General features: G+C 44.3%; 1 protein-coding gene across 2 annotated transcripts in view; it reads left to right on the top strand.

Annotated features, from left to right (window-relative positions):
- GLRA1 (glycine receptor alpha 1) overlaps positions 1–27,469 on the top strand; it is an 88,768-nt gene that overhangs the window by 18,037 nt on the left and 43,262 nt on the right. For both annotated transcript variants that reach the window (XM_072756790.1, XM_026010585.2), the window contains exons 2-3: positions 17,273–17,400; positions 23,006–23,073. In XM_072756790.1, coding sequence (XP_072612891.1) covers positions 17,273–17,400; positions 23,006–23,073 — 196 coding nt within the window. The remainder of the gene's footprint in view (positions 1–17,272; positions 17,401–23,005; positions 23,074–27,469) is intronic.

Below are 27,469 nucleotides of genomic sequence, written 5' to 3' on the forward strand. Positions count from 1 at the left end.
CAGGTTCTGAGGGATGTCCCGGGGAAGCAACTAGAGGGTGTGCCCAAAGGAGCTAGAGCTGTAACATTATCACATCGTGCCTGCAAGGATGCAATCCTGGGAACCACCAAACAGAAAATCCCAGGCTACCAAGAGATCTTTCAAGGTCATCTTCTCCAACCTCCTGCCTCTAAGTATCCCTTCCCTAAGAGCCCTGTGCCAAAGGAGTTAGCACAGAGGGACACTCAGTCCTATTCTCCAGTTTGCAGAGCTGTGTGAGCCACTCCAGGCCTTGAGGCCCTTGAGGACAAAGATGTGAGCACCTCTGATTGATTGAATACACCCTTAATGCACAGGGCAGGGTGCTGGGCACACAGTGGGCTCGCCAATAATTGATCAATAGGTGATAAGGTTCTATTCTCTCTCCCAATAATATCTATTCTGTTGCTCAACATTTCAGTCTAAACATTCTTCCTTTTGTTTATTCCACTGTCCCTGTTTCAAAGTCCAACCTGTCATTTGCCTAAGAGGGCAGAACCTGGCAGAGCCCAGCCTCTATAGAAGTGAGGTAGAGTACGGACTCTGCAGGTGACGGGCCAAATCTGGAATTGACCCAAGGGAAGAAGTGAGTAGACAGCGTCACTACATAAACGCAGGTGCAAAGAAAAAGATCTTGGTTAACTGTTCACGTAACATAACAATGAGCAACTTCTGTATACCAGGTTCTTGTCTAAGCAATTTATCTGAATTTTTTACTCTTTCTAACAATCCTACAGTTAGAATTAAGTATTCCTAGCTTACAGAAGAAGAAACTGAGGCTCAGAAATGTTAAGCAACTTTCAAGGTCATAAAGTAAGTAGCAAAGTCACAATTTTAGTCCACTCTTTTTTTGCTTTAAGATTTTATTCATTTATTCATGAGAGACACAGAGAGAGGCAGAGACATAGGCAGAGGGAAAAACAGGCTCCATGCAGGGAGCCCAACACCGGACTCAATTCAGGGACTCCAGGATTACGCCCTGGGCCAAAGGCTGTATGAGTCACCCACGTGCCCCATCTAGTCCACTTTTTAACCGGTTCATCCTTACAGCCCATTGCTCAGTTCAGCCTATCCGTGAATACTTCTGGTGACAAGAAACATGCCACCTCCTGATGCTGCTGCCTCTTCCATTACTGGGTGGCCCTAATGGTCAATACGGTCTTCCCTCACATGTATCAGGCAGCCAGCTGCCTCCATCTCTCAAAGTCCCACCTGCCTTCCCTGGCTGCCTGAAACAGGACAGGGGGCTGTAAAAGGTACCTGGGCTACGGACTCAGAAAAATCTGGTTCTATTCCTACCTACCACCTCCCAGTCATGTCACTCTCAACCAAGTCACTTCCGCCATCTGTGCCTCGGTCTCTTCATCCGTGCAACAGGAACACAAATATGTATGACGTCAAGTGTTTGGGAGAAGAAAAAAGACATAATGCTTGCAAAGGGCTTAACTCAGTGCCTGGCAAACAGTAAATATTCAAGAACATTATTTTATTGAGTCCCTCTTCCCCACGACAACCCAACAGAGATTTATAAAAAATGATCTCTCTGCCTAAATCTTCTCTGAGCCTAACACCCACAGAGTCTTTAATTATTCCTTACAGGTCAATTTCAAGTTTGTTTACCAGCCCAGTTTTTCCTTTTTGGGCCTGTTCCAACCTGCTAATGCCCTTCTTAAAATGCAAGGCCTACAATGGAATATAATAAATTAGCCAAGATTGGAAGTGCAGCCCACATCCCTTATTTCCTGCCATACCTGCCTCTTTTAGTCTTTATATTTTTTTGAAGTTCTTCAGGATTATCAGGTGTAACCTAGCCTGGGCATAAAATTTTAGCAAAGAATGTTTGAATCTTTAAGAAACTTTAAGTTTTATTTGTAATAATGGCTAACACACCAAGTGGTGTGCTATGTGTCTAGCAGCACATCTGCATCTGACACACATTTTCTCCCTCACCCCAACAGTCCTAGGAATACACTATTACTCTCCTTTTTCTGATAAAGAAATAGATTTAAAGAGGTTAGATGACTTGCCCAAGATCACATAGCTATGTGGCAGATTTGAGTCCACCACGCCATCCTATCTCTCATATCAAGCATTTATGGAATGCTTATCATATCTAAGTACTTCCAGGGATAAAAGAAAAAATTGGGTATGAAACAGGCAGAAGACATAGGCAGGGACAATTTAATATTAAAAGAAAAAAAGAAATGGGGACTCCTGGGTGGCTGAGCAGTTGAGTGTCTGCCTTCAGCTCAGGGCGTGATCCCGGTTCAGGGATCGAGTCCCACATCGGGCTCCCCACAGGGAGCCTGCTTCTCCCTCTGCCTGTGTCTTTGCCTCTCTCTGTGTCTCTCACGAATAAATAAATGAAACCTTAAAAAAAAAAAAAAGAAACGTATTGCCCCTACAACATTGGACTTCTGAACTATGCTGTCACAAAGGTCTCTCCTTCTCCCTTCTAGTACACTCCAATGCCTAGGGCTTCTTGGGTAATATGAGTTAATGGAGAAAAAGGAAAAAGATAGAAGTGGTCATCTCTCTTCTTTTAACTTTCAGTGCCTCACCATTTCCTTCAACTCTTGCCCCTAGCAGACTCTACCTTAGAGAGAGTCTCATTTTCAATGAGGAGCCTGCTGGTTGTGGGGTTGGGGGAGATGGAAACTCCTTTACACTGGTGTCATTTTTTTGCCTTAGAAATAGTCATACTCCTTCTAGGACACAAACAGAGGTTTGTGACCAAGGGAAGTTATTTTGCTTCTAGAACATGAACACAGGTTTGTGACCAAGGGGAGTTTTCATAGCAACATTTATAATAGCTAAAAATTGAAAATAATACAAATGCCCATCAGTAGAGGGATAGCTAAGTGAATGCTAATAACACCACACACTGGCATAGGCTGTCATTTATAATCGTGTTTCTAAAGGTTTAATAACAAGAGAAAAATGCTTATTTAGAATCTTCAGTTAAAAAAAAAAAGCAGGAAACAAAACCGATTAGAATCTGTAGAGGAAAAAAGAAAACCCAGAAGAAATTTACTAATATGGTAACAGTAGGTATCTAGATAATGGGATTTCCAGGTGGTTTGTTTTTTTTGTTTTGTTTTGTTTTGTTTTGTTTTGTTTTTTGCAATTTGTGTTTTTCCAATGTACATTTATTGTTTTAATCATCAGAGGAAAATGTTATTTTTTAAAGGGTTGAAAGAATCTGGTCTGAGGCCAGCCAGCCAGCTTGTGAAAAACGGTTTTTGCCACTGGACAGTTTCCATCTGTGCAGCAGCAATTACTACTCTGTTACCATCAGATCATCTTAATCTTATTGATTGAAATGCCAAAGTAATGCTATTAATTTACTACTTAACAGATAAATTACTAAGAGCATGGGAGAAGGATCCCCAGAGAGTGCTCCTTTAGGTGTGACAGTGGGTGGTCCTTGAACATTCAAGCACAAAGCACAAAGAAGCCTCTAGAAATTCATCTATTTATCCCTCATCATAGAGCCTAGATCAACTGACTTTCTCTGAATCAATAAAAATTGTATTGGACATTCACAATGTGCCAAGTACCAAAATAAGCACTACAAAAGAATTACTTATTCTTTACAATAATCCTAGGAGCAGCAACTACCATTACCCCTATTTTACACATGCAGAAACAAAGACAGGATGGGTCACTTGTCCCAAGGCCACACAGCTAGTAGACGGCAGAGCCTGAGCATGATGGCAGAGTCCATGGAACATTCCCGTTTCAGTTCAGAAGGGAGTTCCTACTTGGGTAGCACCTTACGTTTTCAACATGATTTCAAATAGTAATTTATAAGTTAGGACAGAAGGTATCTATACTCTATGGATGAGGAAACTGATGCTTAAAGATGATGAAGGGCTGGCTCGACATCACACAAGAAAGGAACGGGGGGGGGGGGGGGCGGGGGGGCAGGGGAGGAGGGGAGTCAAAGCCAGGATTTCTGACTCTACATCCATTGCTTGTCCCATCCCCTGGGCTACTTCTCCTCACAGTCTCTGAGACCTACAGCAAGAAGCAGGAGGCAGGGACGCCTGGGTGGCTCAGTGGTTGAGCATTTGCCTTTGGCTCAGATGGTAATCCCAGGGTCTTGAAGTCCCATATCAGGTTCACCAAAGGGAGCCTGCTTCTCCCTCTGCTTTTATCTCTGCTTCTCTGTGTGTCTCCCATGAATAAATAGATAAAATCTTAATAATAAAAAAAAAGCAGGAGGCAATGGAATCTACCCCCCTGCAAGGTCCCCCCACGATTTACAAAGAGGTGACCTTGCTGGAGGATCCTGCAGGGTAGAAAGGAAAGAAACTCCAAAAGGAAAAGACAAACTCAGCAGAGACCCTTGCATTCCTGCAGCCATTAGCCTCCTTCATCCTCAGTCCAGGAAGGAGCACCTGGTCTTTCCTTCATCATCCATCTATCTTCTTTTCCCCTCACTGGGTCCCACGGGTTTCATGGACACGTCTTCTCCTGAATTCTCCTCAGTCAATGTTTCTTACAGAAGCTTATACTGAACCATAGAGGAGTGGAAACTCAACACAAAGCATATTCCAGTTGAGCGAGCTGTTTTAGCACATGTGAACAGCTGCTGCAAAACTTAGGCCAAAATCCCACCTCAGTTAGTCATGTATCAATTCTGCCATCAGAGCACCTTGGTTATTAGGTCATTTAAGCTCTCCACACCTTCGTTTCCTCATCTGAAAAATGAAGGAGAAACTGGTACCTACTTCATTAGAGTTGCTGGATAGATTAGAAAACCTGTATGGAAAAGTTCTTGGCTCTGTACGTGACACCCAGAAACTGTTCTAGCATTGACGGCATCTGCTATTTATTGCTAGCTAACCTCTGAGTCAGTTTCCTTCTCTATGAGATAGAGATGATCATCCCTACTGATTTTGTAAAACTGTAACATACGGTCATTAACTTACAGCAGGTGTTCAATAACTTTTTTTTTTTTAATGTACAAGATGACCAAGTCCTATAATTCTATGACTCCTCTTCCTCTGTCTTCCCCAAGACTTTGGAACCTGCTGAGTGAGACAAAGAAGTTCCACCCCACTGAGCAGAGCTGCAGCTCCCTGTCTTAGAGGATTCAGGGGAATGAACAAGGGCTCTTTAGAGAAGTATTAGAGCCCTGGAGCTTCTGGAAAACTCCATATTTACATACAAATCCCCACTTCAACTAAACCCTCTCCACTCACAGTGAAGTGTTCTCTTTCTGAAGACCAGTCACTCAGTTGATTAAAGGCAGCTTCAGACTTGAATCCAACTTGCTCTTTCTACAATTTAAAGTCATTCTTCCTCAGAGCCCAGCGAAGATTGTTTATTTTCTCAACGTCATCCTTTGAAATCAGTCTCCTGGATGCTTGAGGGCCACACACATCCAAGCTCCACTCATGAAAACCTCTATTTTCTCTGGGATAAATAGCCCCTTTTTTGTTGAAGCATTTCCTATGGCTTCATTGCAGCATGGCTTATTTTCCACTACAGGCCTGAACTAGTATAGACTTTGAAGGAAAAAGTGATGTTTTTTTCTAATAGGCCCAGATATTCAAGCACTTACGTGTCTTCATGAAGGACTTCCTCTTTCAGTTTGGGAGTTCGTGCAAACTCAGGGCTGGGGCATATTCGCTACTGATAAAGTTAAGAGAAAAGTTTGTCAGGTCTGGTGTACCTGGAAAAGTTATTTAACCTTTTTGAACCTCAGTTTCCTCATCAGTAAAATGGGAGTAATGAACCCCAACCCATAGGATTATATTAGGGACTAAATATTGAAAATAAAGCTCTTAGTGTAATCCCTGGTACTTTATAACTACTCAACATGGGCCAGCTGTTATTATTACGTTATTCATATTTTGTTTAATAACCTAGTAAAATGCCTGACTTACGGTAGGCACTGCATAAATAGCTTGAGATAAATAAGTAAACAGATGAAGTAATAAATTAATGCTATCTCAAATGAGAGGATAGGGATCCCTGGGTGGCGCAGCGGTTTGGCGCCTGCCTTTGGCCCAGGGCGCGATCCTGGAGACCCGGGATCGAATCCCACATCGGGCTCCCAGCGCATGGAGCCTGCTTCTCCCTCTGCCTGTGTCTCTGCCTCTCTCTCTCTCTGTGTGACTATCATAAATAAATAAAAATTAAAAAAAGAAAACATCAAACGAGAGGATGATGACCTTCAATGCCTAGTGAATGAAAAAGGCTGACTGCCCTCTGAAAGGAAGAGCTTGTTCCCACTGCATCTGTAAAAGCACGGGACGTTTGGCCATTCAAACAACACCTGTAGTGGTAAAGGCAGGTTGTATTTAAAGATGAGTGAACTGAGATGGAAAAAAATTAAATGAAAGTCAAGTTAATGACAGAGATATTCTGAGAAACAATTTAATGAATAGCCAAGAAGGTTTCACCCATCCCCTTCCAGTCTTTTGGGAATGGCCAAATAGTCAGGATGCCCAGACCACATCTGGAGATCCTAGTCACATTATGGCTCTGCTACCCAAGATCCTGAGCAGATCTCTCAACCTTCCAGTGGAGGCTCAATGTCATCACCAGTACACGGAGATGCTGTCACGGGCATGCAGTGACATATATGGAAGTGCCACATACATGGAAAGCACTATTTGTATGAGAGTGATCTATCATATTGTTCTCAACCCATACTTCCTGATTCCCAGAATTCTAGGAATTCCCATCGGTCATTCTGAGAGTCATGCAAACATTTTATCATGAACCACAGTGGCTCCTCAGAGGGATTTTGCAATCACTACCACTTGGAAGAGTCAGCAGAGTCTAATAGTTAATAGTGTGGGCTTTAGAGGCTGTGTCCCTTATAAGCTATACAACCTTGGCCACATTTTTGAAAATGCAAGCATCAGCTTCCTCATCTGTAAAATGTAAGTAATGATGTCTTCTTCATAGGATTGTTGAGAAGATTAAATATAGTGACACATGTAAAGTACCCAGCGCATAATAAGTGCTAAGTGAATGGGAGCTATCACTACCATGAGCTAATATCATGACTTTATCTGTTTTTATCCTTTTATTATTTCTTCTCAATATTTATACTCCCAGGTCTTAGCAACCTCAAATGACCAAACCCTGCTTGGTGCAATTTTTCCTCCCAAAACTTTTTGTCCAGAAGCCCTGAGCTCCATTCTCTGCAAAGACATATTTTTCCAGTGAGATTTATCTGATTAAAAAGAAAGCTGCATCGAAGGTAATGAGAGCCATTTGCTCTCCTGTCCAACTCGTGGGATGCATGCTGATTATGCAGGGCCTGCTAAGAGCTTTGACTCTGGCACAGCAAACCCCATTGGCCTGTTCTTTAGCACTCAAGTCTCTGAAGGATCCCCCTGGATTCTTCATACTATAATTCATGGGAGAGTTGGGGTGGGGGGCTATTTGATACCCACAGGCTTAAGCCAAGTGTTCTTTTGCCATGGAACCAGATTGCAGAATGACACAGATGGTCAGAGGCATGGGAAAATTGACCCAAGTGAGACATATAGGGACAGTCAGTGAGATGGTTGTTGTAGAACGGACAATGTGAGATGGTTGTTGTCAGGGAGGTGCGTGGAGGGTGGGGGTGACTGGGTGATGGGCACTGAAGAGGGCACTTGATGGGATGAGCACTGGGTGTTATGCTATATGTTGGCAAATTTAACTCCAATTTAAAAATATGTAAAAAAATTATATACCTCTTAAAAAATAAAAAATAAATAAATTAAAACAAAAAAAATTGTATTTAGGGATCTATGGGGGGAGAAATGTGAGGTTTATGCACAGACCTGGGTTTGACCTAGGCCACTGGCCTGAGTCAACCCATGGGAGGGTTGTGGATGCTCTCAAAAGAAAAGGATGGCTTTTCCTATTTTCCTGCCTTGGATTTTCCCAGAGGACATCAAGTATTTTCCTCAGAGACTGACTAAAGGTATCAGAGCCAGAATTTGGGTCAAATCACATCACTGAGGCCCAGTATCTGCACAGCTAAATTCTGCTTCCCCCGGGATAACAGGTGCTTCTTACCCATTTAACAAACATCTATTGGGCCCTGACTATATGCCAGGCTCTGTGCTTCATGGAAACCATACTTATTAAGAGCCTGGAAAGAAACTTGCAAACACCATTTTTTCAGGGTCTTGCCTATAGGGCCCCTCGATTGCCCCCAATCCTGAAGAAAAGGAAGGCTATAGAGTGGAAGGTTGATCTTGAACAGAAAACACAAAGGGCTGCTGTCATTCCAGCCTGGAGACCAACATGTGGAGGACAATAAGAGGGGCTAGAGGAGGGAAAGTTTGGATGTCATTTAAGCAAATACAGTGTGGTGTCCACAGCTAGATCACCGTGCACATCTTAAGCCTTCATTGACTTACTTGTAAAATAGGATAGACATCTTACCACTTGGGCTATTGGCAGGATAAAGTGAAATAAAAGATATCATGCCATTTGTTGCCATCAAACAAGAAAAATAAAAACACAGCTTTTGGGAAATAAAATGAGAGGCTGTGGGAAGTACAGACTCCCTCTCCTGTGGGATTTGATTACCTACAGGAAATTCTACACTAGATAGACTGGGATTGAGGCTCTGTGATGCCATAGCTGGGCTAGGACTAGGGTGAGGCAAGCAAGGCACCCAGGATACCAAATTTAAAGAGGGCCTCACTCTTGGGCCCCATGGTTGGCATGTCCAAAACCCTGAGAGCGAGTGTCTCCTTCAATTTCCCAAGAAGCGTCCTCCCCTTGCCCTACTGCTGGCCTGTTTCGTGGAGATACATGAAATAAAGCAGAAGAGTTTGTAGATAGAAGGTTATCCAGAGCAACAGACCAGAAGCAATGATAAAGTAAATGAAAGATCCCTAGAGATTCCTACTTCCCTAGGGGCAGAGGAAAAACCAGAGGGAGTCTCAAGGTTCCTTCCAGCTCAAAGATCCAAGATTTTATCTTTCTTCACAACAGAATTGTATTCAAATACTTGTGCTTTCTGATACAGATATGGTTTTCTTATAGGAAGCAGATATAGCTGGGGAGATGGGGTAGGATGGGGAAAAGAAGTGTTTTTCCATAAGTCCCTGGGGGGAACTGGACTCTGAGCAAGCCAACTGTGACATTCTGCTCCCAGGGATGCTTAGCAGATCATGAAGCGAGAGTAATAAGATGTCAGGCACTCCCTGGCCAGCCTAAGCCCCTCACTGCAATCAAATAAAATTGGAATTGCACAGCTGGCCATGAAAAGCCAGATGTTGACCTAAGGATGCAACCCAGGCCAAGCTGAGGGAGACCAGCAGGGGCCACCCTGCACAACAACCCCCAGGTTCCTGGCTGTCAGAGCCAGGGACGGGAAACTGGTCCAGTCCACAAGGCCAGAGAGTGCCAGCCACCCCTCTTCCCAGGAGTCTAGGATATGGAGCCGTCCCCAGTACCTCTTCCCATTCCTTTTCCCAGGACAGCCCGTGGGCAGAAGAAAGCTTTCTCCCCCAAATGCACAACATGGACAATGGCAAACGTTGGTTCTCTCTGAAAGTGCAGAGGCTAAAATTAATAAAACTCAGGAAAATTCTCTGATTCATGTCCCCACCACCCCCTAAATACCGCCTGTCTTCTCTGAACCACCATAGCAGTCCGATTATGTCACCTAAGCTGTGTGGCAGCCTCTGATATTTGTTAATATACCTAATCTGTTCTACCTGCAACAGAGGGCAACAAGGGGGCAAAGGCCATTCATCAAATGATTATTGATTGCCACCACATGCCAAGCACTGAATGAGACAGACACAAACTCTGCCCACCTGAGGGGCTTTTTCTATAAGGCAGTGACATGTTCATCTGCATCTCCCCCAGCACGCTTTATACATATAGGGGGTGCTTCATCAATCAGAAGGATCACAGGATTTCACAGCAAGAGGGCCTGCAAAACTGAGACGACCTAGCACTCCACAATCTAGTCCCTTGACAGACTGATGATCCATTCTACCTTCCCTGCTGGGTCAAGCCCCAGAGCTGCTCTCCAAGCAGCCACCACCTTGAACGGAGTGGACACTCAACACAAAACATTCATCGTGCCCAATCTAATGCCAATCTGCCACTCACAGACGACGAAGCTGTGGGCCACCTATGAGAAAGATTTAGCCCGAGACCACACAGAAAGTTGGAGATAGATCGACGGCTATACCCACAGTGACGTTCAAAACTGTGTTGTGAGTAAATGCCCGTGGAAGCACAGAGCACACTTTCTAACAACATATGACTAGATTTCCAGGTACTTTCTGCACAGAATAAATACTGGCTCATTGGATAATGTCCCTTCCAAGGCAAAGCATGGCTAGATATTCCAGCCCACTTCAGAGGATAAGTTGCCTGGAAGCCAAATTGGACACCCCTCATTTGCAGTTGTTTTTGAAGGGCCCATTTCTCAAGCTTGGCCAAACCACATAGTTCAGTACAACCAGGAAGAGCAGAGAAACCAGGATGGCTTATTTTTAATGTAAAGGGATTAGGGGACACGCAATCTTCCCTTAACTGTTAGATCCACCATAAGGACACAGACCAGTGGGGGGCCAATCTCTACTACTCCCAACCACAGAGACTCCATGTTTCATCCTTACCTCTTATCATTGTCTTCTCTCTCTCTCTCTCCCTCTCTCTCTCTGTCTCTCTCTCTTCCACCCCTTCCTTCTCTCCCTCATACACACTAAGTTTCTTTCACTTCTAGAGTGTACACATGCTGTTCCTTCTACTCAAAACACTCCTCCTCCCCTCTTTCTTCCAGGCCAACTCCACACCCAACCTGCAAGCTCTACTGTAAAATTGGCTTTTTCCTCAAAGCCCCCTGGGAAGCCCCCACCCTCCCACTACGTGCAGTCAAGTGCTCGTCCCCTGTCTTCACTGAGCCCCTTGAGGATAGCACTGGCCACAGCTCAGGCACCTTCACATCTGCACACTCTGCTCCCCACTCCACCTCCCCTCTCTTCTCAGCCTGCACCTGCAGCTTCTCCTCCAGTGTGCCTTGCCTCTCCTTTGGCTACCCTCTGCCCGTTAGTCTCTCCTCTGAACCTCACCTTATAACTTCCTTCCCCTTTCCCATCCTTGACCTCCTGACTTCTCTACTGGTGTTGAACCAAGGAGATGCAATCTGTCGGGAGGATGTCCTCTGCCAACCCAGAATGGTTCTTAGTGGTGCGGTGTCATGCAGGGTATAATTGAAAACTGTTTCTCCCCAGCATTGTTGCCAAGCCCAGTTCATCTGAAATTCGGATGGACAGCTCCATATTGATTCCCTATTTCCAATTGATGTTGCAACAGGAGAATGAGAATCTGAGCATTGATCTGGCCTTTCTTGCAACAAATCCCTGGAAAATGAGTTGTTCCATTGGAGAGAAATCTCGAGACTGGGTTGGGAAAAACCAAGTCACAAACATGCTCACATTCCCCCAAAAGAGTCAAATTTAGATGTCCAGATGAGATGTGTGAAAAAGAAAAAAAAAAGGGGGGGGGTGAATATTACAGACTAATAAAATGACAGTTTAGGGCCAGAAGGACTCCTTGAGATTATTCTAACCCCCTTATTTTATAGCTTGGGAAACTGAAAGCTATAAAGGGAAAGTCACACAGCTCTCATTCACTATGTCACCCTGCCTCCATCCCCCCACCCGTGGCTGGGAAATCCACTCCTGGATTTTTCCATGGTCTCTTACATTAGGAGTCAAAACTGACAGGCTTTAAGTACCAAAGTCTCCCAGCATGACAAATTTCCTAACTAAAAAGTGACAGAGTTTAGCACTCTGTCCAGTCTGTGCGGCTTTTGCCACAAAGCCTTCTCGGCGAGGCACAGAACACTTGGTCCCTAAAGCTCTCATGGTCTTTCTGAAATTACTATGAATCAAATTTGTCTCAATCGAGTCTGATTCACTGCATTACAGTGCAGTAATCCCTGAAACAATTTGCATCATTTCCAAATACTTTCATAGGGTCAGCAAATCCGAACAATCAAATGTTTCCCTTCTCAGATTCATCCCCAGCTTCTCTGTTCAGTGTAGCTCACAGTCTATGGGCCAACGTTCAAGTTCACCAGAGGTAGTGGTTCTAACGCCGGGACACCTGCACCCCGATGTTTATAGCAGCAATGTCCACAATAGCCAAACTGTGGAAGGAGCCTCGGTGTCCATCGAAAGATGAATGGATAAAGAAGATGTGGTTTATGAATACAGTGGAATATTACTCAGCCATTAGAAACGACAAATGCCCACCATTTGCTTTGACATGGATAGAACTGGAGGGTATTATGCTGAGTGAAATAAGTCAATCGGAGAAGGACATTCATTCATTTGGGGAATATAAATAATAGTGAAAGGGAATAGAGGGGAAGGGAGAAGAAATGAGTAGGAAATATCAGAAAGGGAGACAGAACATGAAGAATAGAGGGGAAGGGAGAAGAAATGAGTAGGAAATATCAGAAAGGGAGACAGAACATGAAGACTCCTAACTCTGGGAAACAAACTAGGGGTGGTGGAAGGGGAGGAGGGCGGGGGGTGGGGGTGAATGGGTGACGGGCACTGAGGGGGGCACTTGATGGGATGAGCACTGGGTGTTATTCTGTATGTTGACAAATAGAACACCAATAAAAAATAAATTTATTATTTAAAAAAATAAAATAAATAAAATAAAATAAAATAAAATAAAATAAAATAAAATAAAAGAGGTAGTGGTTCTAAAAGTACACCAAGGGTTCCTTGATGAGTATTTACTTTGCACACAAGCACAGAGCACAGACTGACTATAGGGGGCCCTTGAACTAATTCTGTGCAAAATGTACTTTCTAAATATAGACAGAAATGTACAATGATTATCCAGTGGAGGGGCATGGCTTCTTTGACATTCAAATGGAGCCTTTGTATTTGAAAAAGAATTAGAGAAATTTTGGTGTAGGGCAATAAGAGATGGGGGATGGCTGGGGGTGGTTCACCCACAATATCGGTGAATTACTATTGTATATTTGTCTTTCGGTTCTTCTCGTTATCTCAAGAAGAGTCTCAGTCAGGTGTTAATATGTCTCCAAACTTTTGTGATACCTCCTGGTCTTCCCCTGGGATTCCCGGCAGGCTTTGCGTTCTGAAAGTTGGTGATCAACCACGTGTTGATTTTTAGACTTCTTTAGTAGAATTTTAGACTTCTCTTTTTGTTTTGTTTTCACTACTTTCATTATTGGGGTTATGTCTATTACGGCAAATAATACTGCTTTTTCATTTTTAAGTAGTGAAATACCAAGTTCAGTGTTAAAAATAATTTGGGGGTGCCTGGGTGTCTCAAGGGGTTATGCATCTGCCTTTGGCTCAGGTTGTGATCCCAGGGTCCTGGGATCGAGCCCAGTGTCAGGCTCCCTGCTCAGCGGGGAGCCTGCTTCTCCCTTCTCCCACTCCCCCTGCTTGTGCTCAATCTCTCTCTCTCTCTCTCTCTCTGTACAATACATAAATAAAATCTTTTAAAAACAAAAAGAGCAAGTTTGAACGAAGTGAGGCAATTTAAGGAAACATTGTAACTGACTAGGAGAGGTGGTGCAGAAACAAGGCCAAAAATGTGAAAGGGATATCCAAAAACCCACTGGTATGTGATGTGTGGGGAAGTTGGGACTAGCAAATCTCAGAATTTCAAAGAATTCTGCTGTGAATCACTTGACGAAATAGATCACGTGGTGACCCACAACTCTTTCTTCTCCACCTTACAGTGTGGTGAGTGCAGTTGTTCCAGAATTGCTGGAAGTCAGACTCATGTTCTGATGTTCCTGAATGTAGCAGATAGTAGCAAGAGCAGCTATGTTATTGATACTCTTTGCAATTTACAAGGCTTTCCCATACATTGTAGCTTTTGGATGAAGCAACACTTAACAGTTTGATTTCTAAACCCTTCTGTCCTTAAAGTGCCGTGTGACTTGAGGCCAGTTACTTAACCTCTCAGAGTCTCCATGCCCTCAAGTTCAGCTCCCCCTGCCAGGGCTTGCAGTGAGTCAGTGGCCAGGTGCTGCAGACATGAGCGCTAGGGTGACCAGAGGACTCCTCAGCTTGGGGGAGGATTCAGGTATTAAATGGCACATTTTGCTAATAGCAAGTGGTAGGGGATAATTTGGGGCAAATTCATTCTCTCACTGTACAGCATAATAGGATTCAGGCTTATGAAAGAGGCCTAAGGGCTAAGAGATGGCTGGTGCTCCAGTAGCTGCTGGGAGGGAGTACTATGTTCCCAAATCTTATTATCTGAGAGAAGCGGCTGCAGAGAGAACAGGAACTTATGAAAGCTTCATAACCCCACTCCTAGAAAGATTCTAGAAGTGAATTATAGCAGCAGAAAAGTCATAAATCACCAGTTGCATGCCTGTGGTCACTTTTGTTCACACCAGAGCCACAGAGCAGCCATGAGTCTGGTGCTGAATGGGGAAAAGGCTGGGACTGTGAGCCATGGAAGGTATCTGGCAAGACTTCCCAGCCATGTGGAGCCTATGGTGCCACTGAAAGCAGCAGTGAGACCAGAAAGAAGACCCCAGACTGGCTCTGAACTGCTTCACAAACACACACACACAAACACACACACACACAAACACACACACACACACATACACACACACAGCAAGGCAAGAGCAAGACAATGTATTACATGCCCACTATGTTCCAAGAACCGTCCTAGGTGTTTTTTATGTCAATTACTGCTTGTGTAAAACTAATTTGACCTAGGAGGCAACTCAAGTTCAGAGAGGTTGTGTAACTTCCCCAAGGTCACACAGCTTATAAATGAGACAAGATAAATTCCAATCATCTGTTCTTTTCACTCTTTTTGTGCTTTCTTATATTACCTCTCACAGTTCATTTTGGAAACACATATATGCACTACACATACCACATATATACATCCACACAAGCATTCCATATATTCATACCCTATAGCTCATATATTCCACCCCACATATACACACACAAATGCCATACTTAACAACGTACTTTCACATGAACATAGGTATTCACGTTTGCACACGTGTATCTATGTAACACAATCCACTGCACATCCACAAACACCTATCACATCCCAATCCCCACACACGTCCATACATGTCTACCCACTTGTACACATGACACCAACTCACAAACATCCAGAGTCACACACAAAAGAAAAAAAAAAACAGGAAAATGTATTTGTCTTTCATCCTGTCGGTAAAAATGAGCTCTTTAGTATATGGGTAAGGGATCTTCAGGTGACATGAGTGTCTGAATAATCCTGAAATGCCTTCTGAACCTGCACAGGAATACCAGATTGCTTTCAGTATTCTTCATTACTGGAAATAATAGTGTAATTACTTTAAAATTGTTAGTCCATACATGAATATTTATGAATACCCTCCTAACCAGAATATTTGTTTAATTAAAGTAGCATAGTATTCATTCATTCATTCACTGCACAATCACTGAGCACCAATTATGTTTGAGATACGTGATAGATATAGCAGGGGATTAAAAGAACAAATAAACAATAAATGGAAACACCATGGTTGGGCAGCCCGGGTGGCTTGGTGGTTGAGCGTCTGCCTTTGGCCCAGGGCCTGATCCTGGAGACCCAGGATCGAGTCCCACATCGGGCTCCCTGCATGGAGCATGCTTCTCCCTGTCTGTGTCTCTGCCTCTCTCTCTCTCTCTCTCTCTCTCTCTCTGACTCTCATGAATGAATAAATAGATTTTAAAAATCTTAAAAAAAAAAACAACACCATGATTCCTGGTCTTCAAATGCAAACACAAGTAACTATATTACAAGGTAGCACAGTCCAGGACCTGGTGAATGAGGGGATGAGAGGAAAAGGCAACAAGGAGACAAGATGGCTCTGGAGCTTGTAGACTAGCCAGTGGACAGACGCTGGTGCTGTCTGGGGAAGTGTGCTCTGGAGGAGCTGGTTCAGAGAGGAAGCTATGGCATTCCGTTTGGGAGATGAATTTGAGGCACAGGACATCTAGATAGACATGCCCTGCAGGTGTTTGCACGGGAGGAAAGGGGCTTCCTGAGCAGCCAGGCAGAGATACAGATTTGAAAGTCATCCATTAAAGGTCATCACTTAAATCGTTACAGCTGTGAGATCAGAAACAAGCCAAGGTGAAGAACAAGAGAGGTTGAGTGCATATGCTTGGGGAACACCTACTTGGCTAGGTGACAGAAGTTCCCATCTTATGCAACACACACACACGTGTGTGTATGTGCACACACTCATCCCTCTATGCATGCACATCCTTCAACTTACCAGCTGCTGACAGCACCACACCCCAGGGTTGCACTTGATCCAGCTATCTCCTGGTACAATTTCAGGACTGGGAAAGCTCAGTTGCCCAAAGAACCTGAATGATTGTTCTTTCACCCTTCAGCTTTCAATCTTGACTCTTTTAGAAATCTATCCACCTTTGAGATTGTGGCAGGGGGACAGCCACTGTCCTTAGACTCAGTAATTCATGCTATGGCATGAATGAGGACCCGAAACCACAGTGTCACGTGGGAGTGGGGGATGGGGGTTGGTGACAGAAACAAGTGTGAAGCACTCCAGCAGCCTTGAATCCCCCAATCCTGATACACTGAGGCAGACTGATTTACTCTGGGACCTACATTGTTCTCTTCCACTAACTATACCTCAATTTTCCCAACTGAGCATTTTCTAAAGTGTATGTTTCATGAGATGGTAGTCCCATAAGCATAGGCCTCTAAGCTTGTTAAAGCTTCTGAGAAGACTCGAGGTAAAGATGCCTGATTAAATTTCTGTTCCCCAATGCATTTGACTTGGGCAACATTTTTTTTAATTAGTGACTGATTCTGAAGAGAAACTTTGGGGAAAAGCTGAACTATTAGATCTCTAAGATTCTCTCTAGATGTGCTATTCCCCAGACCCATAACAGTGCAGTCACTCAGAACACGGGGCTGGGCCTCGGGGGAAGTTGACCCTTCAATCTCCTCCCAGGTAGGCCCAGCAGCGGAGTATGATTGCACAAAACCCCAGAGATGCAACCTGAAGAGGCAGCAGCTTCTCCACAGCATGAGACAGGCAGCTGCCTGACAGGATTCCATGTTGGCTGATGTCTGGCCAAACAAACAATTTAACCTGGCCTTTCCTCATTAAGGACCCACACTCCCTATTTCCTAGGCTGAGAACTCTCTGGTGGTTCTTGGATCTGGGCAAGGCTGGGATATGATCACAAGGCCATCATTAACCCTCTGCTTTCCTCTCTTTTCTTAGCCTTGCTGCTTCCAAGGAGGCTGAAGCTGCCCGCTCTGCACCCAAGCCCATGTCACCCTCGGATTTCCTGGATAAGCTAATGGGGAGAACCTCTGGATATGATGCCAGGATCAGGCCCAACTTCAAAGGTAGAGAAAACTTTCCTTCCGATTCTCAGGGATCTGCTTTCCTAAATTACAGAAGCAAACAGCATGGTATTGTACGCAGATGGCAAACACATGGTATGACTCCGACTCTTTCCCAGATGCAGACATTGTTCTGTCTTCTCCCCACCAAGCCCAAACAAAGCTTCAGAGAACCCAGCTCAACAGTACCTCTGCCTGCCAGGGGTTAGTATGTGAATGAAAACCTATTTGCTCCCTCTGGTGTAACAGACAGATAGACAAATATGGAATGTGGAGAAAGGGGTTCATGTTTTGCTTCAGGTGCAAACGTATACTCTGAACTTTGATAAGCCTCTTCCTTTCTCTGGGCCTCAGTTCCTCATCTCTGCAGTGATAGAGTTGGACGTATCTGTGGGTTATAAACTATGCTTCTTGGAGTTCTCAGGTTTCCACCATGTGCCCAAAAAAGGGACACAGGGAATAATGAGCAAGCCCACCCTCACTTTTCCTCCAAGCAGTTTACTGTTATTTGTTTTAGAGAAGAAACTTCCAACTAAAATTCATCTGCTGAAAGTTCCCAAGGATTAGTATATAATTTTGAAATAGTCCAGTCTAGGGGCTCCTAGGTGGCTCAGTCAGTTAAGCATCTGCCTTTGGCTCAGGTCATGATCCCAGGATCCTGGAATCCAGCCCTGCCTTGGGTTCCCTACTCAGCAGGAAGTCTCCCTCTCCCTCTGCTGCTCCTGCTGTTTGCACATGTGCACTCATGCTCTCACTCTCTCTTTCTGTCAAATAAATAAGTAAAGATCTTTAAAAAAAAAAAAAAAAAAAAAAGGTCTAGGCTAAATCAGAGTCACAATTTCAAATGGCTCCAGGGATAACAAGTAAGGTGAGCCCAAAGTGAGGCCAAAGGGAGTTGTAGCCACTATGGAAAAACAGAGGTACAGTCTCCTCGAAAGGGCACAGCCTCTCCTTAGCCCCAGGCCACAGTTACCCTACAGGAATTAGGGCCTCATGTTTCCTAATCATCCAGTACTCTAAGAAGAGCCAGAAATCAAGATTTAGGCAAAATTTCCTGATTCCTAAAACATGTGAATTCAAAAAAAAAAACATGTTGGTGAGCCAGATATGCCCTGTGGGTGACCAATTTACACATCCTCACCAGTGTGATCTAAGAAGCTTCTTTCAGCTCTGAAGGGCTCTATGAGACCCTGACGTCTGCTACTAGAGGAGACAGGTTCCCTTCGTCATGTCTGTGGATACCCAAAGAAGTTGCAGCAATCCCAAACTGCCAAGCAGAGTTCTATAGGTACGATTGTGAGGAGCTCCCTGGGACCCCAAGCTCTCTGACCTTCCTTCCAGTACCCCTTTAAAATCTTATTTCAAGGATCAACTGCCAGCCTCCTAATCAATTCTTGATTCCAGATGCCCTTCCTCACTGTTCCTTTCGGCTCAAGTCCAAGACCAAACAAGGGATGTGACAGCTAGTAACAGCTTCCTAATATTTGCTTACCTGGCTCCCCCTTCTCCAAGTACCCTTCTCAGAGTGCTCTGCAAATGGAAAGTGCTCTGTGAAATGCATAGGGATTGGTTGTTTGGGGCCCACCTCCCACTCCCCTCTACCTCCAGGCTCCTCTGACCCCTTCTCCCTGGGCCCTATCTCCCAGCATCCTTAGCATGACCATGGTCCCCTCAAGAACAGGCAAATCATGACCAGTGTTCCTGCCATAGTGCCTGGGACCACACCTTTCACCAGGGTCACAACCTCAAACACGCAGAGGGATCATGTATGGCACATGAGTGAAGCGGGAGCGGGATAAGAAAAAAACAGAAAGCACAGGCTCATCTAAGGGCAGCCACTTGTCAGGTGCTAAGGTAGCTGCCAGGTAGGAATACAGGCCCTGGGCAGCAGGCCTTCCGAGATAAGACTTGAGGGTTTTCTAGGAAGTCTTCCAAGTTGGCAGCTAAATGACACCTTTTAGAAACTCCATTGGCCAAACATGGTCAAGAACAAGGACCACCAGGTTGCCTCCAGGGCCGCCTTCAGTTTTCCCGAATTCCAGCTCACCCCGCCCCCTGGTGGGCTCTCTCGGAACTTCCACCCGGAGTGTCTAGCTCTCCCGAGAGAGGAATCCCGTTCGTTGCATGTGTACCATACAGCGTTCATGCATTAGTTAGTTATCCTTTGTGCCTAGCACAGTACTTGGCACATAGATGGCCCTCAATAATCCTTTCAAAAACAAATGAATGAACGAAGGAACCAAAATATATGCAAAGGCATAGGGCAGTTAAGTGACTTTCCCAAGGGATGCCATCTAGATTAGGGATTTTCACTCAGCTACATTTACTCAATTCTTGGTACCATGCTAGTGATTTGTTGATTTGTTTATTCATTCATTAATTTATTTACTTGTTTATTTGCTTAGCAATGGACAGTTTTAAGAAATAAAATTTTGCTCAGACTATAAAATTATTGAATCAACACTCTTCTCCTCCCTATCCGCATCTGGGAGCCTTACTTTGAATATCTGGTCCCCAAATGTACAGCACTAGATAATGTCTTAGTCGCTTCCCAAAACTGCAGTGTCTCTACTCCCTTCAGTCCCCTCTAAGTCAGGCCCTGAGCAAGGTAAATCTTCTAGGACACCCCCCCCCGCTCCCTCCACCCTACCCTCTAAAACTGGGAAGCAAGGTTTCACCACTCTGCCTTGTGGTAAGGGGTGAAACATTGGCATGAAGGTTCTTCTGCCCCTGAGTCCCAAGGTCCAAGGTCCTTTCACACTTCCACTCAAAGCACAAATAAGACTTCCAAAAGCCACAGAGCTTACAAACACAGAGCTCCTGAAAAGGCCACGCAGATAAGGCCTCTGTAACCCCTAACACAAGAGGAAGAGGTCTGCATTGTTTGGAAACTCTACAGAGTGATTAATCACCCAGCAGTTTCCTTCAAACACCAGAAATCTTGCCTGCTCTTAACTCTACTGAAGATCAGGATGGCAGGGAACAGCAGGCTCAGTCTGCAGAACACAGTGGCAATGCAAATCAGAGTACGGAAGTAAAGCATGCTAACACTGGAGTCCAGTCCTCCCACCACTGACCTGATAGTGTGACCCGAAGTACATCACTTGACATATCTGGGCCTTTGTTTCTGCATCTGCAGAAGGATCCAGTAGGGCTTCAGACCTTCTATCTCTGATAGTCTGTATCTTCTTTAAGACTTTGTATAGGATAATGGCTCCCGGGATTGGGGCACAGCCTAATACAAACACATACACAAAAGCAAAATTAAACTTTAATATTTAATGAAATATATACATTATCCTGCTGCCAAAGGCGGCCGGATTGTAATTTTCTCGAGGATAATTTAATTTCAGATTTATATCAATGAACCGCACCTCCCCATGGGGTCCCTTTGGCTGGCGCCCTCTCACACACATAAATCAGGATCTAATTTATATGGGAGTCACAGCACCAGATGCTTGCAGGGCCTGGGTGGGAACTCTGAGTGCGTCATTTCAAGGCACTGGCAGTAACTCTTTGGGGCATCTTAATGGTATGAGACTGAATGAAAAGAAAAGCCTGGGTCTGAGTCTAAATGAGGGGAAAAATTTAATGGGTCTTTGTTTAGGTGGAAGTGACAAGGAGGCTGATTTTCACTCAGCATAAGGGAAATGTTTTAGCAGACAGAAGTATCCAACTATGGAAAGAGCTACTCAAGACAAAATGAGTTCCCCATCACTGAGGTGTTCAGCCTTGAATGGGCAGCTGGTGCCACTACAACAGTGGTTCCTAAACTTGGCTGTGTGTGAGAATCACCGGGTAGCTCGTTAAACAATACATTCTGGGCTAATTTCCGGAGATCTGGGTTCACTGGGTCTGGGGTTGGGCCAAGGAATCTGCAGTTTAAATTTTGCCCCAGGTGATTCTACTACAGACAGTACTTTGGGAAGAAATTGATAAGGTGACCTTTAAGAAACCTTCCAGCCCTGAAATCCTGTAACCATGTAATTCACATGGATAGCTTCCATACGGGAATTCCAAACCAAAGGAGCTCAAAGTGTCTACCCAGATCATGCACTACTCTCCCAGACTTATGGGGAAATTGTAACCCAGAAACAGGAAGAGACGCGCCTGAATAAAATAGCCAATGAGTATCGGAGCTGTGTTGAAAACCCAGGGAGCCTGGCACAACCTTGGAGGGAAAACTTGGATCCTACCTTAAGACTGAGTCCCTTCCTGCACACCAAGATTTCTGAAAAGAAGGAAACTGGACTGAGTTTGGGTAAAATGTTTGGGCTACTTTTTTAAAGAGGTAACAGAAGACACAAAGACATCTGCTTCCTTCTTTCCACTGTCAGAAAACTTGGGTGTGAGTCCCGGCTCTACCACATGCTTGATAAATAAGCCCAAGTGAGTTATTAAAACTCTCTGCTCCATAGCAGGGACGGTAATTTTGCCATGGCTCCCTCAGGACCTCATGGGGATTAACAAAAAAGCAGACCCGAAAAAATTCACAGATTGCCCATTGCAATCTTCATGTGAAGGATGATGAGCTATTTATTATCCAAGTCTTACCCACCTTCAAGGTCAGCTCAAGGTTTATCACCTTCATGAGGTCTTTCCTAATGCCTTGTTCCCCAGAACCTCTCTTATACCTAAACTCCTCCTGCTTATAGCAATCTATCCCATGGTCTCACATTTCTCTCTGGGTATTTTATCTCAGCCCCCTTGTCAGTTCATGTAGAAGCCCAGTGCTTAAAATCCTGGAGTCCGCCACTCTGTGACTTTGAACATGCCCCTTCCTTTCTCTGAATCTCTTTCCTCCAAGTACAACCAATCACTAGCTTTGCAATTAGAGAAATCTGAACTCAAACTCTGGCTCAACCATATGCTGGCTGTGTGGCTTCTCTGAGCCTCTGTTTCTTCACCTGCAAAGTGGAGGTAATAACCATGTCCTCTTCTGGAGTTGTTGAGAGGATATAATGAGATAGTATCGATAACACTCTTAGCACAGCACAGTATAAAATGAAAAGATTGACAGAGGCCCCCTAACAATGAGATCCCAAAGACAAATGTTCCTTCATTTCTTTCCTATCCTTTGCAGTAGAATTTAAAAAGTTTGTCTGAAAAGTATTTAATAAAGACTTATGGACTTCCCTCAAGGTTCCCTCTGGATTCTTCAGCTGGTAATTCCCATCAACGCCCTTTCAGGCAATCATTCTTGGTTCATAAGTTCAAGGCAAGGAACTTGCTGTTCCTTGCGATTCCCAAGATGGCCTCCAAATGTTGGAGCCGTAAATACATTTCAGCCACAAATTAGAAGGCAGCCGATGGGGTTTGGAGAAGGGATTTCAACCATATGGCAGGATGATGAATCATCTTGTGTTAATGAAAGTACATCTCAGTTCAGCCTCTGGTGTTCTGTACCTGATGCTCACTTGGGGACCAGGGAATCTGGCATAGTGATGTGGCTGGGAGTCCCTGCTGCTCAGGGTTGGTGTGGAGGGCAAGTAAGGGTCTCCTCTGCCAAGAAGAATCCATCCCTGAAGTCACTGTTCCAGGAATGGGTCCTATCCTGTGGGTTTCTTCTGGGCCATGGAGCTAAGCAGGAATCTCTCTTGATTGGCAGGTCCCCCGGTGAATGTGAGCTGCAACATTTTCATCAACAGCTTTGGTTCCATTGCTGAGACAACTATGGTGAGTGAATCAAAATATGGGCTGCTATTTCCTGCTGAGGACATCTCTCTCCCAGAAATATGCGCGCTCTGCATGGAGTTTCCCCAAGAAGGTGGGGAATCTGGTGTTTTTTCAGATCTCGAGTACATACCATGCGACTTAGGCATTTTTACTCTCCTATTCAATGTTTGGGGTGAAGACATACACCTGCAAATGCTCAAAGAGCCAGCAGGGCTAGCACATGCCAAACACCCAGGATGCAGAAACAAAATTATAGGGTTGCCTGGGTGGCTCAGGGTGTGATCCTCAGGGGAGTCCTGGGATCTAGTCCCACATCAAGCCCCTTGTAAGGGAGCCTGCTTCTCCATCCGCCTATGTCTCTGCCTCTTAGTGTGTGTCTCTCATGAAAAAATAAAATCTTAAAAAAAAAGAAAAGAAAATGTAAAGAGCTGCATGTAAGTTTACAATTCAACTCTGCAATAGCAGAAGACTGCTTATAGAAGCCGCAGTGGGTCTTTTGGGTTGATTCAACTCTTCTCTCAGTTTTTGTGTATATTTCAAAATTTGCATAGTAAAAAGTTTAAAATAAACCAGCTATACTGGAAAAAAAGACTAGAAGGAAAAATACCAAAATATTAATAGCAGTTATCCCTGGCTTGCAGACTTATGGATAATTTTTAATTTTCTTCTTTCAGTCTTTCCCTATTTTTTGAATTTCTGCAAGGAGCAAATGATACATTTGTGATTGTAAATAGATGCAATGATACTTTAAATTTTTTTCCCAATCCTTGAAAACAAAACAAAACAAAAGTCAATTGTACTTGCTTTGAAGGGAATGATCTAGCTCATGAGAAAACAATTTAAGCAGCCTAAAGTCATCTCTTTAAGAGCCAAATGAGAGCAGCCAGCTAATCATCAAGTCCTATAGACAGATGTTACTGCCAGGAAATCCTCTAAACTACCCATTTCTGGGGATGCCTGGGTGGCTCAGCAGTTGAGCGTCTGCCTTCAGCTCAGGATGTGATCCCAGGATCTGAGATCGAGTCTCACATCGAGCTCCCTGCATGGAGCTTGCTTCTTCCTCTGCCTGTCTCTGCCTGTCTCTGTCTCTCTCTCTCTCTCGAATAAATAAATAAATAAATAAAAATCTTTAAAAAAAAAAAAAAGGCAAAAACAGCTACCCATTTCTAGACATCCCTTGCCCCTGGCTAGTTCAGGCTTCCATGGGGCTTATTCACATTACTGCAAAAGAGCCTTAACTCTCATCTTGCTCCACTACGATCCTTCTTTCTCACAGGCTGGTCTTTCTAAAATACAGATCTAACCCCACCATCATCCAGCTTCTACACCTCCCTGGTGGCTCCCCCTCAGCTTCACCATTAAGCCCCAATTCCTTTGAAAAGCTTAGAAGGTCCTCCGTGATTCTGCCCTGCTTCAACTCTTCTCTCTCTCGCTCGCTTCCTCTTCTGGATAATGGAAATGCCTAAGAGTTCTCTAGACAGGTGTGTCTCTGTGTTGATGCCATTGAGGACTCTGCCTAGAGCACCCACACTAGCCCCCCTTCCCTTGCTGATTCCTATTCCCCTTTAAGTCTATGCTAGAATTACCTGCAGACGCAGCCCGCACACTCAAACACGTGTGTACGTGTGTGAGTTCACCTGTGTGCTTGACCCAAGGCTACGAGGAGTTCTTTCCACCCATTCTCATGACACATTTTACAGTTCCCATAATAGCACTTACCACTCACAAGTAACACGGTTAATGGTCTGCTTATTCATTCCTGCTCTTGCTATAATGTAAGTTATTTCTGGGGTGGAATCTTGTCTCATTTCCTGTGGTAACCTCAGCAGCTGGAACAGTGATTTAATAATGAGTACTCAATAACTTTTTTAAATAAATAAACCAAATCAAGTATATTGTCTGTTGATTCGTACAATGATTGGGTCCTAAGCATTTATGGAGAGTAGATCTAATCTTTCAGACCCAGACTAGCAAAAATCACTGATCTCTATAGATTGTGGGGCAAATGGTCCAAAATCTGTCCTTTTGCAAAGAGACCTGTCTTAATAGAGTCAAGTAGACCCTGCTCACATCCAAAGGACAAATGATAAAAAAAATTCCCTAAAATGAATAGGCCTATTATCTCCAAATGGAGATGATCCCACCTGTTGACTAGGAACAAATATGACTGCTTTTCACTGGGTATCCAGGTCAGCTGGATCCACTTTGCCTGTGGAAAAGGCAAGTTTTTCCACACTTTGAATGGATGTCTTAAGAGCTCCTAATGCTTTTCTTCTTGTTCCTCCCAAATCAGAAGCACATTGACACTTGAATTATTCATACTCTCTGTGTGGTGAGTCTTGATACTTGCACTCTTCTAGAATGGTACATGGTTATCAGATTAGGTCAAGGACCACCCAGCTATGTAAATAACTTGGTTATTTAAGAACAGGTGTACATTCCTTCTCTTCCAAGCAGGAAGAGCACCCCAACCACCCCAACCACCTGGAACCACCCCAACCACCTGGAAGAGCATTCCAGCCCACCCCAACCTGTTTCCCTACAATGGCCACACATAGATCTATTTCCTTGACACAGATTCCTCCTAAAAGAACAGCAGTTTGGGGCACCTGGCCTAGTCAGTTAAGCATCTGACTCTTGGGATCCCTGGGTGGCACAGGGGTTTGGCGCCTGCCTTTGGCCCAGGGCGCAATCCTGGAGACCCGGGATCGAGTCCCATGTCGGGCTCCCAGTGCATGGAGCCTGCTTCTCCCTCTGACTATGTCTCTGCCTCTCTCTCTCTGTGTGACTATCATAAGTAAAAAAATAAAATAAAAAAGTGCTTTAAAAAAAAAAAAAAGCATCTGACTCTTGATTTTGGCTCAGGTCAAAGAAAGAGAGAGGAGAGAGATCATGGAGCCTGCTTAAGATTCTCTCTCTTCTTCTCTTTACCCCCTCCCCCTCCTCTCTCTTAAAAAGAATAGCAGTTTGCCTTTATTTTGTGTGGTGGTTACCAGCCAGGCTCTGTTGTCACATAGATCCAGTCTCATTCACTATATATGAGAATCTACTTTTCTTCATGTCTTTAAGCCTAAATTTCCCCATCTGTAAAATCCCAATGGTGACTAATATATTGACCTCATCAAGGTATCATGGGTGGAAATTAAGTGCAAGACAGTTTTCGTCACAGTAAATGCTTTTTGTAAGTGCTCTTAATGTTTCCCATGATAATGCTGATGATGAAGATGATGATGGTGACCCCAGAGCTATCACTAATCATCTGTGTGACCTTGAATCTCCGTTTTCCCCTCTCCCATGTCTCCTGCTTACCTTTCTAGACTTCACTCCTGCTACATTTTGCTCTCTATAGAGTTAGTGTAGCAATTAGGACACAGTCTTCCATGGCCAAGCAAAACATGAGGTTCAACTCTATGACCTGGGGCAGAGTAGCCTGAGTCAGTCTCTCCTCATCTGTAGAGTGGAGTACCAGTAGCATCCACCTTGCCACATGGGGTGAGGATTCAGAGATAAAGTGTAGAAGGTGCCAAGCATGGTGCTTGACACAAAGTACACACACAGTGAATGTCAGCTATTATTATTAAATACTACTCATAATTTTCAACATATTTCATGCCCACTCTCTCATCTGATTCCTTCACTAAATACTAGGTCTTCCAACCACTCTCTACACAGTAGACACGGTAAACACTATGTCCCCCAGTTTCCAGCTAAAGAAATAGATTTGGACACATTGTATCACAGAACTAGTTAGCTACCAGGCAAGGATGAAGATCCTGTTCTCCTAACCCATAGAAGGTGTTTGCAGTGCCCCACACTGCCATAACATCAAAAGGCAATGACTCAGGAAGCCGAGAGACCACAGACCCACACAGCACGCTTAAGCAACCACCTAACTATTATCAGAAGTAGAAACCCAACCTCACATCGTGCCAGGCTCAGCACACCTCAGGGGAAAACAGAACAGATGGAACATGGGAAGAGCCCCAAGGGAAGCCTGGGGGGGCGTGGCACCCTGCGGTGGAGATACAGAATCCTCAGATGAAGAATGAAGAATTGGCAATGATGTGCCTCCTTGGGAGTGGTCCACAGGTGGCACAGTTTTCTTCTTATTACTTAATGTTAATTCAGAATAGGAGTTACCATTTTCAGCTTGTACGTTCCATAATACTGTGACTTTTTCCCACTGGGTCCTTAGTTATCTATATGCATTTAATTTACTTTGCAGATGATTTCAGAAAAACATAACCTAATATCTCAGAACTAGAAGAAAACCTGAAGAAATTGTCTAAGGCAGTCCTTCACTTTACAGAGAGGGAATATGACGGCTAGAGTGGGGACATCACTTGAGCAAGGCCACAAAGTAGGGAGCAAGTGTGACAAAACCCCAGGTCTGACG

The sequence above is a fragment of the Vulpes vulpes genome, chromosome 4, assembly GCF_048418805.1.
Source record: "Vulpes vulpes isolate BD-2025 chromosome 4, VulVul3, whole genome shotgun sequence".
NCBI classification, from domain to species: domain Eukaryota; kingdom Metazoa; phylum Chordata; class Mammalia; order Carnivora; family Canidae; genus Vulpes; species Vulpes vulpes.